Here is a 16,672-nt window from a genome sequence, read left to right on the forward strand (position 1 = left end):
ACTTTTTGGTGTCTTTATTCATTTTTTTCCCCGCATTTGTTTTCACAGGGTTCACTACTCTGCAGTAGCGACAAATTCTCCATCTAGAAAGCTTTGAAAAATTTACATTTGTTGCCAAGGCTGGGGAGAGCCGAGAGGCATAGCAGGCCACACGCGGAGTACATCGTCTGCGACTCTGAAAAGCAATTCCCGAAGTATTTCCTCTATTTCTCCATCCACGTCGTGGTCAGCAATGTGGTTTATTAGCCTCCACACCTCCAGCGCCCCGTTATCTGTAAAAGGAACAGAGCAATGGGCACGAATTGTTAATGTTCGTTTGGTTCCTATGGATGCTGTAGTCCTGTAGTTGTGGGCCAGCCATGATTCACCATGGCGAATGCCATACCTTTTGAGATATGGTGACCCAGTTTTTGCAGGACCAGCTGGATACCGGTGTTGAAAAGCTCACGGACCATAGGGACGTAGACCTGGGAACAAGCTAAATCCGTTTGTTGAGAAAATGAATGGACGCGCCGAAGCAATGTGACAAGGTGCAGCTAATACAGGCAGTTTCTATGAAGCAAAAGAGATACACTCCTCCAGATTAACGGATGGCAGCACTTCAACTGCGCTGGTTCTCACCTTCAGAAGAACGTCAAACAAGCGGTGCAAATACTTTATAAGATCGCGAGGATTTGCAACTGCTATGTCCATAATGGGCCGTTCTTGCTCTTGCCCGAGGAGCTCTCGCGGCACAAGGAAGTCACCTGTGGAAAGTGCATTCCAGGGACAAATATGGGTCATTTCGTAAAGCGCTTCTGCCAAGGTAGGGCAAAAGCATCAAAAATTGGTTACACGCCGGGCATCACAGCAAATCAACTACCTAAGCTGACCGTTCTCGGCGGGGAGGATGCCGTTCAAGAGCTCGATTAAGAGGAGGTACAAGTAGGAACCAAGACCCTTCACAGGCGCCATCAGCACCTTATATAGGCCAGAAGGGGCGCTACAGGAACAAAACACAAAATATTCGATATTTGCGAAGACTATGAAGGCTTGCAAAGTTTCCAACTAACGGCTCCCACTGTACATAATATTTCGTGTTCAACGAAGTCCAGCAGCTGTGGCTGTGAGCACGACGCGGTGCTACGCTCACCTTGTGGCAAACTTAATTTGAGACCATACTCTGTACAAGTTGCTAGGATAAAACACAGAAGAGCGAGCAGTGTCTAGAGAGCGTTTTATGAATACAAGAAGAGGAAGCTTCTGCCACCAGTCCCGACCGAGCTGCTGCCCGGCCTCCATTTCATCAAGCAGCTGCTCGAGAGCAGTTGTCTGCATCTTCAAGCTGTCAACCCACGGCTCTACTCCTGATATCCAGACTGCGTTCTGCACCTGAGAAAGTGCAACGTAGTTTGGGAACGGGTTCCAAAGGAGAATTTCATTGCATTTGCAGGAATTTCATTTCATTCTTGGCTCACGCCAAGTTGTACATCTTCTGCACCTCTAGGCTATATCGCGGCGAGCACTTCGGCAGGCTCCCCGCACGGTACAAAAGAGGTTAAAATCGTTTTCTTACAAGCTTGATGTCTTGTGCTGCCTCAGGGCCGATGTAGCGACCAAAAGTAGCCCGCAGGCTTGAATTCAATGCTCCAGCGGTTATTTGCGGCCAGAAGAGAAGGGGGAGGTTTGTAAGGTGGTCAGGAATTATGGTGCCTGTAATTTTGCTCAGAAAGTGGAAGCCGGCAGTACTGACAGCACCAGCCCCGATGGCGAGGAATCGAGAGTAAATGCGCTTGAGAGACCCCATGGGTTTCGCAGCACCAGGAGCTTTGGGGGAAGCTGTGGTCTTGAACAGTTCGCTTTCTTCCGCTGAGTAGCAATTGGAAAACGGAAAGGCAAACCCTTTGTAAGTCACATTTATCCAGGCTTCCGGTGACCCCATAAAGTGCCCCTACGAGAAAGCCACATAACTATTTCTTTGCTTGCCTTTTGGAGTCACCGATGTATCAATTTTCTCCAGAGAGGCAGAAAGCGCGTCGAAATTAAAAAGGAATCGCTCTTTCTTCTTCCGTTGCTTCGAGATAACCTGCGTAGCCTTCTTGACAAGACCTAGAGCCTGATCTATCATTGGGGTCAGTAACGACCCCAACGTGTTTTCCAGTCGGGCAATGATATCGAGAACGCCTTTGATGTCAATCACTTCAGCGGAGATGAGCTGATCAACGTATTTCTGGGAAAGCTGAGAATATTGGTGACGGAGGCGCTCTTCTGTGTGGCACAACAATGTGCAGGAAAGGATTCGTCGTTTGAGCTACCAACAAATCTAACAGGCGGCAAACGCTCCAGGGGCCGCCTATAATTCGTTAACCTATTAGGAAAGCTCACCAAGTTCTCTAACTTCACTGCCGTCCACTTCAAGTAGTGAAAACACTTCCAGAAGCACGTGTCCTCTCGGAACCCTTCCTGGATTTTGGACTTGGTACAAATGGGATACTTGCTCAGCCAGAAACTCCGAAAGCTTCCCAAAAACTCTCTCCTTTTCTGGAAGCGGCAAGGGACATTAGAAGGCACGTGCGCATGGCTGGCACTGAGCTTTGCAAGGCATGATATGTGCAAAACAATCTGTGAGAGTAGTGGCGTTTCTTACCGTTGTCACTACTGAACGACAGATCACTAACATCCACAAGCTCTTGAAGGATTACTGGTTGCAGCGTGCTTTTGATTCTGCCAGCAGAGAGCTTGTTCCCCAATTCTTGTTTCATCAAGGATCCAATTACTTCGGTAATCTTTAGCATTAGCTTATCTGTCCAAGTAGCATTCAGACCGCTTTGAGGAAGAATCGAATCCCTCGACTGGAGGGTTTTCCGGTACCCGTCCACTGAAAGCACAACATTTCGGGGACATACCCACCAACAATGTGACTGTATTGCAATATCCACTTATTTTGGTTAAAGGGTGGTGCTGCGCAAAGGACTAACAGGTATTTTGTTGTGTCGCGAAGTCTTCGAATCGCCGGGCGACTGTTGTGGTGTAGTCCTCCCACATTTTCAATGCTTTTTCTGAAAATCAAACCAGCAGGTGAGAAAGTCATTCGTTAGCAATTCTCCGCAGGTTCTTCTTACGCATACCGTTTTACTTGGAGGCAGTTGCCTACCCTTTGAGCTCGAAGACATTAGAGTGGTGAGATCTCCTGCAAGCACAATCCGCAATTGCCGGCACTGAAAGGTACTTGAAAACACTGTTGCTGTATCGCGTCACGTCACAAGGAGCATTCGATACAGCTGGTGACAGTTCAATGCATTTTCCAGGTTTTTGAAGCACGGAATTCCTTGCTACGCACTCTTGGGAATAACGCCTTCTCCGACAAAGTTAAGAAACGCATTTAAAGTGGGCTGTGCTTCCTTGGAGACTGAGCTTTGAAAGCTTCTCTGATCCACTGCGTCAATGATGGAGGGCAGCATTAGCGTAGACCCAGATGCAGGAACGTAGTCATTAATGGCCCTTTGCCCTAGCTCTCTCAAGGCGTCAATCTTGATGGAACTGACTGCAAAACGAAAGCGAACAGAACATTATTTTGGTTTAAGCGGCGTTCTCATCTTTTGCAGAAGGCTCGCCCCTTTACAATTCACGCATAATTATTTGGCAGTTGCTTAAGTATCAGTGCGTGAAGTGTGCTAAAAATACTCAGCTTTACGCTTACTTGCCGCAGAAAGATCTGGGCGTTGGGCTAATGTGTTGATCTCTGTAAAGAAGCCTGTCAGCCCCTGCTGGTGGATCTTGTGAAGGATTCTCCAGAGGCTTCGGCCCCGCCACATTGCTTCCAGCGCTGCAATGGTTGCATTTCCCCAGGCGAACAGCATCTCCTTATGGGTATCTGCAGTGAATCAGAGACACAAGCCCCATGGCGGTCTCGGTCTTCTGCATTGCACATGGGAGTGGAGATCATTTGAAGACGAAAAAAAAACGAATACCCAAGCGGCAGCTTACCCGTTGGAGCATTTGAGTAAATTTTGGCCTCGAGATCTGATTTTAAGTCGGCTGCAAGTTGTTGTACTCTATGCACTAGATCGTAGAACGACTCTTTGTTTATTCGACGGTCAAACGCTGTTTGAAAAGACTCTTTTTCGGACGACGAAATTCTGTTATGACTTTCGAGTAGGGTTAACACCTTCCTAAACTGAATTCGACTTATTTGGGAGCCCTCTGTCTTGTAGAACTCTGTTAAAACAAGGAATAAGCTTATGTACAACTCCTTCTGAGGATAGGCTCTTCCTAGCTGCTCTGAAGGAAACAGCGAACAAGCCACAATTTACTTAATCCTGGGAGCATAGTAGCCAGATTGCAGAATTGGTTTTGTTCCACATTGCCTCTGCGTGCTTGTATTGTTGTGAATATGAGATAACGTTTTTTCTTAACAGTTCTTGCTATTGGCGTCAAACCTGGTGTTGTTCCAAGAGCATCACCGTGAAGAGGGGCTGGAATATGCAACAAAGACACAACGCATTTGACGCGCTCTTACAACAAAATCCAGCATATCCAATCAGCCAGTGAACGCAAAATGGGTTTCAGTGTTTTAGGAAATAAGCTTTGTTACCCCAAAGTGGTATCAGGTCTTCAACTGTCCATTCCATGCGGCCTGTGACGAAGCCTTTGAGCGCATATGTAGTGCCGCAGGTTCCCATATATTCGTACACCTCAATACTGGATGACTTTCGAACAAGTTCACCTTGCTGGAAGCCTGCGAATCCAGGGATAGAATGATCTGCCGCCCTTCGCCATTATTGCCTGTCCCTGATTACCGCAAAGCGGGAAGTTGAAGGGGAAGCAGCTACTATCTATTTTTGGCCCATGGCGATATACTCAGGTGCCTCGATCGCTATAGAGGGTTCTGCATACCGCTCAGCCTGAAGATGGGTTTACGGGAGAGGACAGCTTCACCAGAATCCTTTCGGCGTAGCCTTGACACGCAATCCACCGATCCAATCTGGGCGATATCTAGCAACTCGTATGTCAAGGAGCCTTCAGAGGCCACGACTAAGTCTCCTATGGTGACTTTATTGGCTGAGGCAGCGAAGCGCAGTCAGGACGGATATTTGCACGTGCTGGTCTATGCTAAGAAGTGCTCAAATATTTTCAAACTGATGCACGCCAAATATGCATCCAGATATCTTTGCGTCTCACAAGCTGGGTGTTTGCGTTTTTAATAGGAAGCCGTACAGTTCCACCGGGTTACTAGCCAAACGAAATTTCGAAAGCTTACCAGCAAATAGTGGCTCCGTCGTAGCTTCAGGAGGCTGTGGCACTTCAACGAACTGAGCAGGCCTCACAAATTTGACGTTCAATTCAGTACGTTCAAGCACTACGAGAGTGCTGCCACTCCAAGCCTTGTCGCCAACTTGTATTGGGGTGTCTGCAAGGGGAAAAATGGAAAGAAGTTAATAATTTGCTAAGGGGCGTGATGCCAGTAGTTAAGGCTTAGGCACGCCGAGCCCCTGCAATTGGCAACAACTGCTCACTGTGGGATAATGCCTTCATAATCTCCCGGATAAAGTAATTTCTTTGACTTTCGCATTCTGCAGTGCTGTCCATTTGACTGAGGGCGCCATCCACGTGTCGTGTCACTATAGTACGCCATCTCGAAGGTTTTCTTGGATCAAGGTCAGGCTGCGCTTTTCTCCACACGTCTCGAAGCAATGCTACACTCGTTGGAGACCCCGGGAGGCACTCTGAATGGACAAAATGCCGCAAAAAAAAGTACGAACTGCAGCAAAATATGGAGTCGTATGCTTCCTCTGCCATCCTGAGATAACTCGGGCTTCTCCTCAATCAACTTGCCTTTTGGCTCGTCAAATCTGTACATTTCCTCGGATATTGTGTCCTGTACATGGAGGGCTCCTTCAGAGGCTCTTAAGACAACAAGAGACCGACTCGCTCTTTTCTGTGCTCCGGTTCCCTCTAAACGCTCGTCGATACTACCGAACAAAGCGTCGCCACTCGGTGTCACTAAAATGGAATAAGGGGTTTGGCCGGATTGGCGCCGAAGGAAACCTAGAGGAACTGAAAGAAAAATGAACAGAATGACAATACTGTTGTGCTTTCCTCAAGGAATGGCAAATAGATTTTTTTGTGCGATTCATGTAACATCTTCGACCGCTTTGCAGCGCACCCTCAATTCAGGACGTACCCGCATCGGCGTCAAATCCCTCCACCGGTGGAGGGAGGAAAGATGCTACTTCCGCAAAGTTTTCTTCTTCCAAAAATAATTGGACTGCCTATACCGAGCATCAAATCAGGAACACTGCAATAAGTTCAGATGTGCAACTAACAAGAGTGGGACTTGAACCGGGCGGTCAAGTACCATATCTAGGCCAATTGTACCTGGGAAACTGTTTTTTCGCCGCTTGCCAGTCCCAGCTTCGTCAGCCCCCAGCGAAGATGCTTAAGTGCATCGCACTGCAGTTCATAAGGCGCTGCAGGGTCGCTTTGCAGCAAAACTGTTTGGCGCAAAAGCAATCCAAGAAGAGGCCATGTAGTCTCCTGGCGCAAATGCACGCATTTTTGGCAATGTAGACTATTCTTTAAATCAAAGAAGCTGCAACAGACTACTAAGCCGCCATGTGCCGTGTCCAGGATAAACGGCAACCCACCTTCAAGCTTTCTTCGGCCTTCCCTTCTTCCAGGACAAATTTAATAACCGAATTAGCAAACGATGTCCCCCTAGCTAGTATTTGGATTAGAAAAAGCCCCGTGAAAAGAAAAACTGTCCTCTCCTGCCGGAAAGTACTTTGGTCTTGCAGGTTGCTATCTGGGAGAGTTGGAGCAGCAGGGTAACAGACAGATCACAGACCAGAATAAGAACTACGAAATGACAGCATTTCTTCGCTTACTTCACATAAAAACTGCAGACATAAACAGCAACATGTGTCTGGACGTCATAAGTTTCGACTTGCCGTTGTAACCAAAAGGAAGGTATCCCTGAATCAGCTGGTTATGCGCCCCAGGAACCACTTCTTTTGCATGACGCGTGGGTTGGGGGGGTCTGAATGGACACTGCTGCTGCATCCTCATATCAAGGAGTTCTTCTTGCTGCCTGTGCTTGAAAGTCCCTTGCCAAACAGAAAATGGGCGGTGTAGCGCAGCAAGTAAGTCGTCGAGATCTTCATCAACTTCTCTGAACGCAGCTGCCTGGCGGCGATACTCTTGTGGGCTGCTTGAAACGAAGTGCGGAGAAAGCCGTGAATAGAGCGTTTCAGTAAATCTACTTCGGATCTCCTGGATAACATCATCTATCTGAACAAGGCATATAACATGAGCGCGAACAAAGCAGAACGGACCCTTACAAACTGAAGTAGGCGCGCTATCATGTGGTGATTCACGGCAGGGACCTTGCCTGCCTAATGTTTGCTTCAGACGTGCAAGCCCACCTGCACGTGTGCAGCGTCAATGAGAGACTTCAGGTGCATGAACGCATTTGTCGAGGCATCCCTTTGCATGCACTCCTCGGAATCTGGTGGGATGCTGGGCTGTATGAGGTCGGCCGCATCAGGAAGCTCATACGTGCACGGCACAGGGACGTTGTTCTCGTTTAGAAAACTGAGTAGCTTCTCCATGTTTTTCATGCGCACCTTCCCAGTAGTGACTGCTCGTCGTCTAATCAGGAGAGTAATATCACTCATTATTGTGGCTAAGATTATGATGGCGGACACCTTTGAGCAGGGCACCGTAGCTTCTTGCTCGTCCGGGAGACGTAGGCGGGCAAAGAGTTTTCGAAAGCTTTTTTGATATGTACAAATGCGGCTTGTCCAGTATTCGCCAAGAGGAGTGGTGGAAATCGCTCTGGTAAGAATAAACTGCTCATGCTGGGGGGTCATGGGGGCTTGTCCTGCTTCAGAAAGTCGTCTCACCATGGACTTGAGTTCATTGGCCTTCAGCCACCAAGCCGCGCAACGGCTCCCGCAAGTTGAGGCTCTGAAGTGCTGCTTAACTCCGGAAATTGCGGACTCCTCCCTTTCCTTGCGAAGCAAGTACGCCGCATAGGCCGTTCTTGAGACTATCAATTTTGTCTGCCGAAAAAACGATGATTGTTCCGGGCTGGTTGGAGCAAGTTCGTTGCCGTTTGATGCACCCTGAAGAGGAAAAAATGCTCGGCTTAATTTTCACCTGAATACTACTTTAGTGAAATTCGCGGTACGCAGTACTCAGAACCCCAACCTTTCTTTCAGGGAGCAACTACTGAATGTTTCCAGCCTGACTCGAAGCGTGAGCTGCCAGCAAAGCAAAGCTTACAGGAAAAAATGCAGCGAAGTTCTTGAAGGATGCGAAGCACCTGTTTGGAACTGCATCTTGCCTATGACTTTGCCTAAACAGCGAGAAGACCCTAGAGAGACGACTTGGAGAGATAGGCGTCAGAAATTGCCGATCAAGTGATAGGCTTGCTTCATCTGGAAGTTCCCAGCAGGAGTGTGCAAGTTCGTTGATTGTGCGTTGCGTCCAAAACCTGTCCTCAATAGACTTTACGAAGTGCTCGTTCGAGATAATACTGAGGTATTCCGCGTGGAGGCCGTTGAGGAATAGCCATAACCAAGGACCTGTCCAGGCGTATGTCGCCAGCTCTGAAAGCCAGCGCATCAAATGGTAATGGGAAAAAGTTTTTGCTTCCCATTCACTACACACGGTAAGCCAATGCAGACTGGTTTCGAGCAAAGTGATATTAGCATAGTGCATACAGCTAGTCCGCGTACTGTGGCTACCTAACGCCTACCTGGTATGGCATAGTGCACCTTAACTGGCAAGTCACGTTCGTCTCTGATGATGCAGGCAAGGCCTGTGTAACAGTCTTGTACAATGCTCCGCTCGAGTTCAATATCCGTCAGATAATTGGTCTTCAACTCAAGAAGAGTATTGTAAGCCGCTTTTGCGTCAGATAAAACCCAGGAACCCTCTGTGAGCTTGCTGCCTTGGTCAGCGAATTTGCCAGTAGTAATTGGTGATGTTTCTCCCGGGTGCAGTTCAAACTGATAAGAATGCCTATCTCTAATTTTGCAAACCCCCGTAGTCACGTCTTTTGCTGTCAGCTTGTATTGCCGGCGCAGTAAGAACTGGTGGGAAATCTGGTCTCCGTCCTCGAATTCTGTAGCCACCACACAGTTTTTGAGGAAGCGAATCACATTGTACCCGCGAACGGGCGGAGTGCAATATAAAGCTGCATGGTCAACCATATGACTACAGGAGGAACACTAGCGCACTTCATGCACCTACTTCGAACGATATGGAGACTAGCATCAGTGGCGATTTGGAAACGGTTGGCATCTTCAAGCACAAAAGTGCAGAGATCTACACGCTCAACCATTCTGTATATACCACTGTGCTGTCTGTCTTCTTCAGGAGGGATGCGCACTAAGTGACCCTTGGGTACACCTGCAGGAATATAATTTACACAGTCAGTAGCATGCCATTCCACACTCCTAGCATTTCTTTTGTTGTATCAAGACTCTAGCAGGAAATCGCACAGTGAACGTGCGCGTTTTACGCACTCGCTGTGAGAAGGAAGCGCTTGACTTCTTCGAGGTCCGGAACCGGAGCCGCCAGGTCTTTCTTCTCGTAGTATGCCACTAAGGCTACGTATTGTGCGTATGCCTTTCCATAGAAGGAGCCGGGCCTGCATCGTTTGTTGCGTGAGTTGCCTTGGAGCCGCTGCAGTAGCCAATGCTCAAATTCACGCGCAAGCTGCTGTGAGTCTGAGTCAATTAGTTGTTGAAGGAAGGCGCCTGGGCTCTCAATGTAGAGCGTTCGTTTGTCTGCAACGTGAACAACAAAGTCCAGAAGCCCATCGCTACTAGTTCAGGGTGACTCAAAAGTACATACGGATGCCCAGTGCACGCTAGAGCTGACATTTATCCACTTCCATGCAAGAAAGCGAAAGGTCCTCGGGTGCCAAATTAAATAACAGCATCACTGACAGGAGTAATCAAAGAACGTCTCCTGCATTCTTCTCAACACATGGTCCACGCCCGCTTCCAGACTCAACTCCTTTTCCACCGCAGATGCCAACGTCGCCAGTTCCCCAAAGTCTTGCGCGTACTGCTTCACCACCATACGCTCTTGGTCTGCTACGTCGAGATCCAACACTTCCCATCTGATGTTCTCAGCGGATTCGGTGCAATTGAGAATGACTGTCCAAGATTCCTCTGAAACACGATTCAAACATCACAACCTTGCAGTCCTTGAGAGCGCCAACTGGCGGTTGGTCACAACTGAGCTGCTACTGATTTTCGGGGTTCTTACTGAACGGCTTCCCGTCGACGCCATCTGCAGAAAAATGGAACGAGAAAAGGAAACGGGTAGAAAATGTCTGCATTTCCCAGTTATCTGAAGTTGGAGACCTTACCTAGTCTACAAACCTTTTCTGGGTGAGGTTGTTCTGCTCTTCATACGCTACCAGGAAGCTACCTCATATCAGCTAGATGCTACAGCAGCAAGCAAAAGATTGACTTAGTACTGCAGCAGGCAGGCAACAGCTCACTTCGCCTCAGCATATTCTCGAGGTTCCTCCGACTTGGATTGTGCCACTCGGAAATGTCCTGCTGAAACTCCAGGTCTCTTGCTTCTGGGTAAGCAGACTGTAGGAGCTTCTTGGTGAGGTACCATTCTCGGAGGAACAGAATGGTTCCTCGCATACCCCCGGCCGTTCTTAGCTGGAAGCCTTCCCCTCTACTGAAGCTGTCGAGAATGGTATCCACGACATTCTTTGGAAATAGAAACCGGAGTACGTGGGACAGCGTCATGAAGGTTTGAGGAGTAAGTTTGTCACTCGCATATGAAACTTCCACTCTATTTGCAGGCAATCCTTCCCAAGGAGTACCTTCGCGATGCACTGTACTAGCATCCTCTTGAAAGTAATTCAGGTACGACTTCAGTTCTTTTCCAGCCTCACATCGGAAAGGGTCGATGCGTTGTAGCATATGCAAAGGCCTCCCTACCAGATGCACTACTTTGCCTCTGGCCTCCAATACTATCCTCAAGAAATCAGGTGCTTCGTTAGAAACCTTTATCCTCATAGATATTTTGGGGCCGTGGGATTTCTGGTCGCACGAGCACAACAGGACTGCCATGCAGCAATTCTTCGAATTTGCCTCCTAAATTCCGACAAAATGCAGTTGTGGCTGGTGCTATACGGTGTTATGAGCATAATTGTACTTGTACTTACCTTGAGCCGCCTAAGGAGACGACCCCATGCTTGTCGGGCTAGAGTGATGAGAGTCAAGAACGGAGATAATAGCTCCTATAGTGAAATGGACACACATCGCACACATCGGGCACGCAGGGTTTGCCTTGCAATATTCGAATCTACGCCGTTGGGTCCCCTCTTTTCGTTGAGGGTTTGCTGACCAGCAGCTCAAAGCCACAGCGCCAACTCACATTGGTCCTCGTCACTATGCTTCTCCAGATTCCCGCGAAAAGACCTGTAGGTTGAAAAGAGACAAGCCGATCCCTCACCGTATAACCAAATGCTGACCGCATCTGGCGTGGAGTCTTGGGGAAGGAGTTTAGAATCTTTTGAGTTCGAGGATCCGGCGGCTCGCGAAGCTCGAACTCCAGGGGCACGGCGGCGTCGCTGACTGATAGAACCAACGTTTTTCCTGCAGTTACCACAAACGTACGAATGGAATGGCGAGAACCATTCTGGGTGCATGCACTCACAGCCTCAGTAGTGTAGTTATCAAAGACCTTCCACCAGTGTATACGCTCAGTGCACTGAACCCACTTCCTACCCTGTAATGAGGTGAAATACAGAGGCAGCTTGCTGCATTCGCTTTCCTTTCCGTTTATTATGCATTGGTTAACCAATTCCCATGTCAAGAAGGAGTAGGGCAGATTAACACGTTCCAGCAAAGCCTTGAGGCGCGGGCTTCCTGTGGACTGCGCCGCCAACCAGAACACATTTGTTACTGAATCTGTGAGCAACAACTTAGAAGCAGCACTAATACGTGTACTAGTTACTGCGGCTTTCCAGCTAGGTTTTGGCATAGTTGCAAATTGGCTGGGAGTGTTTCTCGCAAGACGACGCACCTGTAAGCGAGCAATGAACTGGCTCATGCAACTGGATTGCCCCGGTCGAATGACAGGCTGCTCCACTCCCCTCTGAAGAAAAGAAACTTGAGATGCTTGTTGAAGAAAAAGAAGGTACATCTGTTTCATTCTGGCGGCATCCCTCCAGTTCAGCCCATGTGAAGAGTACTTCTCATCTATAACGCAACAGGTTGTTGGTCCAAATTCTAGTTTCCACCACACGAAAGGCAAAAAGCCCAAGAAGCGCAATTTTGTCAGTTCCTGACTATAGCTGTTTTGTTCCAGAACATATGATACCTTTGGCCTCCCAATTGCTCAGAGCGCTGATCAAAGGCCCCCAATCAGTTGCAACTAGTGCTCTGTAGTCCACATCTCTGTTTACCCACTCCAACAGGTTAGGCAGCTTGTGAGCGCGATCCTTCAGTGTCGAAATAAGCAGATCCTGGAACAATGCGGAATACCACTCAAAGCTAAATGCAGTTCGCCTTTCAGTACATTGAGAAACGCTTTGTCACAGAAAAGGTGGAGAAAGCTTCCGAGGCACATTGAGGGGGCTGAGAGAGTTCTCATCTTCTCACCTGCGCTTTGACGCCTACTCCCACTGTCAGAGGCTGTATCTGGTGAGAAACAAGTGGATCCCAATGGCTCGTGCTCTGGTCGAGCAATATCGTGAGGGAGATGGACTGCAACGACCGCATTATTCTGTAGTAAGTCGTACCAGGCTTTCGGAGCTCTGCAGTAACAAGCAGACAGCAATTTCAGTAGTGCCGAGCCTTTTGCTCGGGGAAGATGCAGGGGAAATGCCAGCTTTTGCTGGAAGGTACACGCAATACCTACCAGACGTAAACACATGGACAGGCGTCTCCACATGGTGCGGCAAAAACACAAAGGGGTGTTTTTCCTTGAACTTGTCAACGCTGATAGTCTCCGTAGAGAAGTCAATGAGTTGGGTAGCCGAGGGCTCTGAAGGCACCAGGGCTTGGTCGATTATGTCTCCTACATTCTGGGGGTCAAGAAAATCTCTTGCAACCATCACCATCTGCATAGATGAATTAAACCACATGTGTATCGGCTTGGTTTTATGACATGACAACTGTACACGAAGCGTGCTTACGAGATGCGCGAAAGAGGCGAACACGATGAATTTCTAAAATGCGGGGGTGAAGAAAACCCTACCGATCTTTTGAGGTTCTCGAGGACCGTTGAGTGTGTGTAGCTTTCGAGATTCTGTTTATCATTTCGTACAAAGCCACATAAGCTTTGCTCTACTGTATCCGGAAAACGCAGGTCGGATATAAGTTTAGCATACATATTATGCTTCCAACTGTCCAAGAAGAGGCTTGACAATGTTGTAACAAGAAGATTCGCGAGGCCTGCACAGAACAGTTAGAAATGGTGCAGCATCGCAAATCGTGAGAACTTGTACAGCATTACAACGCCCTTTCCTCAACAGCCCAGAAACAGCAAATTCTTGGCTGCGACCGAATTTGTAGTCGAAGACACAGAAGTGCTGCAAAACGAACCTGCAACTTGGTCAGCTTTGCTGAAAAGGAATCCAAGACCATAGGCAACAGCACAAGCTCGAAACAATGAATACAATTTGTAGTAAGACGATACAACCATAAAAAGGTTTCTCTGAGTAGTTTTGGTAATGAACGTTCGCAAAGTCGTCAAGAGAAGTCCTAGTGCACGAATTTCCTTGCTCTTCAAGGCGGTATTGCGCACTTCAAGGGGCATTTCAGCTAAGAGCAAAATGAAGGCAGCACAAAATTTCGACTAGGGGGAAAAATACGGGAACCGTTCACGCGCAGCTTACAGTGAGAGCTTCAACTCTGGATTACTAACGCCTAAACAGATCTGAGGGATATTTAGCTTTGCTGTGTACTGTACTGGCCTGCTTGTAAAGAGGCCAAGCTTGTCACTTACCATTTTGCAAAACAGGATCGATATAATGGCTGCCCGGCGGAGCGCTTGAGGCTGAAAAAGCAGCAGCGGCGTACACACATAAAACGCACCACTCTGGGGCTGGTTTCTCAAGAATGAAAGCGACATCGCTATCTTGAGCAACTCTGTGAACTGCAGCTTGTCCTTACGGCCTGCCAACTGGAGTCCAGAAAATTCGTCACTGTGCGCCAATTCATCAGCATACCCTGGGTTTCATCGAACAGCGCAGAACCGTAAATTGAAGGCCTCTTGCAAAAATCACGGTTAGGTGCATATTTATAAACTGCGTCATGTTAAAGAGTTTTAGCTCAGCGTATAAACCTCTACAACGTGCAGTCGTTTGTTCGTTCTGCCAGACTTCAGGCCCACAAATATGCCACTACCAAGCTGAGTAGTCGCTTATATAGAAAACGAATTCCACAAGCGTCCTCCATTTTTCCTATTTCGCAACGCTCCATTATTGCCGGGTGGAAATTTCGCATGCTCTTACCGACTGGGTTGGGTAGGTCTCTTCGAGAATCCCAGAGCTCGTACGATGCAGTTAAGCCCGAAGACACGATAGGCACCTCCAGCGATGCATCATGCCTGCGCACTTCCGTGGTTTTAGGATAAAATTGAGGAGAGTGTCCAGTTGTTTTTCGCGTCGAAAAAGCTCCTCTCGTCATGGCCCACAGGGTCAGCACGGCCAGGGGCCCCCAGGCCAGCCGGCCACGGCTGGAGGAGAAAGAAGTCATTATTCACTTCTGCACATGTCTTAATTTTTGGGTATTCCCTGAAAGCTCTTTCCCGGCTAGTCCCACGAGAATAATCGCCAGTGATCAGAATCCTGCTGCTACCGGCTTTAAAAGAGGTGTTCACGCCTCAGCGACACTCATATTGAGTCCCGCACAGAAAAAGTATTAAAGGCTTTGAGTCGGTAGCCATGAGAAAGAGTACTTCAGGGCACACTAGCCTGAATCACCAGGAAGCCTCTACCGACGGTTCTTGTTGCAGAGCACCGAGATGCCGCGTTCGCTGCGTAACGGTTGTTCCTGCCTCCGCTTGGGTCTTAGGATCTGGCGTTTATTCATGAAAACATAATATTTGCATGTTAAAGAATTCAAAACTGCAGAGTTTTCAATGTGATTGAACTACAATGTCTGAAGGCCCACTTAACACGCTGTCCGTCGCAGCCCTGCCAGCAGGCTTGCAAGTATGGCTGCTGCAAAGCCGGCTCTGGCCGATCATATAATTCAAATTCCCACTTCAATAATTGTTTTTATCGCTTTTACACTTATTCAGGCACTCAGGGCTACTGACGACGATTGGTGGTGCATTTATCTCTAGCGGGTTTTTGCCGTTTTCTACTGCGCTGGTCAGTTGGATGTGTCCACGGATTAAACAATGAGATCAGGGGGTTAAACATTGACAAATCCACCCACAAGTTTTATGTTTTGTGATTACTGCTCTCCCGGCGGTCAGGCGTCTCAAGACAAGTGCATTCCAGGGCAGCCGCCAGCCCGGGCACGCTGGATGGATCAGCAATTCGTCTATGCATATCCGTGTACTTACGCATGTGCGATTATCTCCTGGAACATCCAAGCATGAGGGCGTTTAGCCCGAACTGACGGGAAAACATGGGCTGATTCAGTAGCTAGCTTTTGGATAGCGTAGCTGTATCACTTTTGTTCCGTAAGCGATAGTCTTCAACGGAAGAATGGCGAAGATCGGCAGTAGAAGTTATTATCATTATGGAGCATGCAGACGCAAAGATGAGCTATACCTGACTTTTGGCGAGTGTTTGATCGCGAATGACTGCACTAAAAGTCATTGCAAACGACTTATTAGGAGTGGCCCAACGAGCAGGCCACGCGCAAGTATCACTGGTGGGCGACAAGTGCTAACTCCGCTTCTCGATATTTCCCAGCATAGCTAAAGGTGAGCCTGCTGCACAGAGGAATCAAACAACTAGATACCTCAGTTCCTACGCAGGAACTCAGGTATCCTACACATGTAGACCTGTGCGGCTAGGGCAGCACTGGAAATAAGCTAACCGACTCGCTGTCTAGATGTATGCATGAAGTAAAGCACAACTTAAAAAGTGGGAGCAGAGGCTTTTAAGGTGCAATGCACACATCGAGTGTCAGGTAGGTCTTCAGTGAGCAAACGATTCCATGGCTTTTTGCATCATGCATTTTTAATACATGGCGGAGCTGCCAAATAGTCACGGAGTCTCAGAGGCAATGAGCAGTGAGCACACCCCAACATGCTTCAGGAAAAAGGCTGAGTAGTAACGCCATTGATAGGGTCTGTATGAAATACCTGCTGGTGCAGTCCGTGTCATTTCCCCTTTCGCTTCTTAGCCCAGGGCATTTGGCCATACATACATATTTTTGCGCCTGCTGGTTTTTCCTGAGATACTTCAAAGGTGAAAGTAAAGGTTGAAGGCTAAAACTGCTGATGCTACTGAAAGCATGATCTTCTGATCAGCAGCTCATCAGCATGAGCACGAACTCGTACGACGAGTCATTCTTTCCGCACCAGACGCATCGAGAAACTACGGAGATGCAAGAAGTAAGCAAAAAAGGGGTTTGAGTGCCTAGCCGCGTTTGTTTGGTGTGTGAAGTGCACAAGAGATTCGGTGTTTCAGATTTGGTTGGCCAATTGGACGGCGCACATTCGCTATGATGTCACTGACTTA

General features: G+C 48.2%; 1 protein-coding gene across 1 annotated transcript; it reads right to left on the reverse strand.

Moving 5' to 3' along the window:
- Window positions 1–102: 102 nt before the first annotated feature.
- Window positions 103–13,977, reverse strand: EAH_00033930 (hypothetical protein, conserved; the record flags this gene model as incomplete). The annotated part of the gene is made up of 35 exons (XM_013392209.1): window positions 103–272; window positions 386–467; window positions 622–746; window positions 873–982; window positions 1,133–1,371; window positions 1,556–1,848; window positions 1,951–2,247; window positions 2,365–2,520; window positions 2,627–2,857; window positions 3,134–3,169; window positions 3,320–3,523; window positions 3,680–3,853; window positions 3,967–4,260; window positions 4,574–4,717; window positions 4,876–5,040; window positions 5,240–5,389; window positions 5,496–5,705; window positions 6,164–6,251; window positions 6,358–6,473; window positions 6,939–7,269; window positions 7,404–8,105; window positions 8,497–8,591; window positions 8,741–9,109; window positions 9,238–9,396; window positions 9,513–9,776; window positions 9,939–10,166; window positions 10,502–11,060; window positions 11,186–11,260; window positions 11,476–11,933; window positions 12,346–12,490; window positions 12,627–12,781; window positions 12,886–13,087; window positions 13,294–13,421; window positions 13,572–13,591; window positions 13,865–13,977. The coding sequence occupies 35 exons, from the start codon at window positions 13,975–13,977 to the stop codon at window positions 103–105; spliced, it is 7,287 nt and encodes a 2,428-aa protein (XP_013247663.1).
- Between the last annotated feature and the right edge of the window lie 2,695 nt (window positions 13,978–16,672).

Source organism: Eimeria acervulina, genomic scaffold, assembly GCF_000499425.1.
Source record: "Eimeria acervulina Houghton genomic scaffold, Eah_scaff341, whole genome shotgun sequence".
NCBI classification, from domain to species: domain Eukaryota; phylum Apicomplexa; class Conoidasida; order Eucoccidiorida; family Eimeriidae; genus Eimeria; species Eimeria acervulina.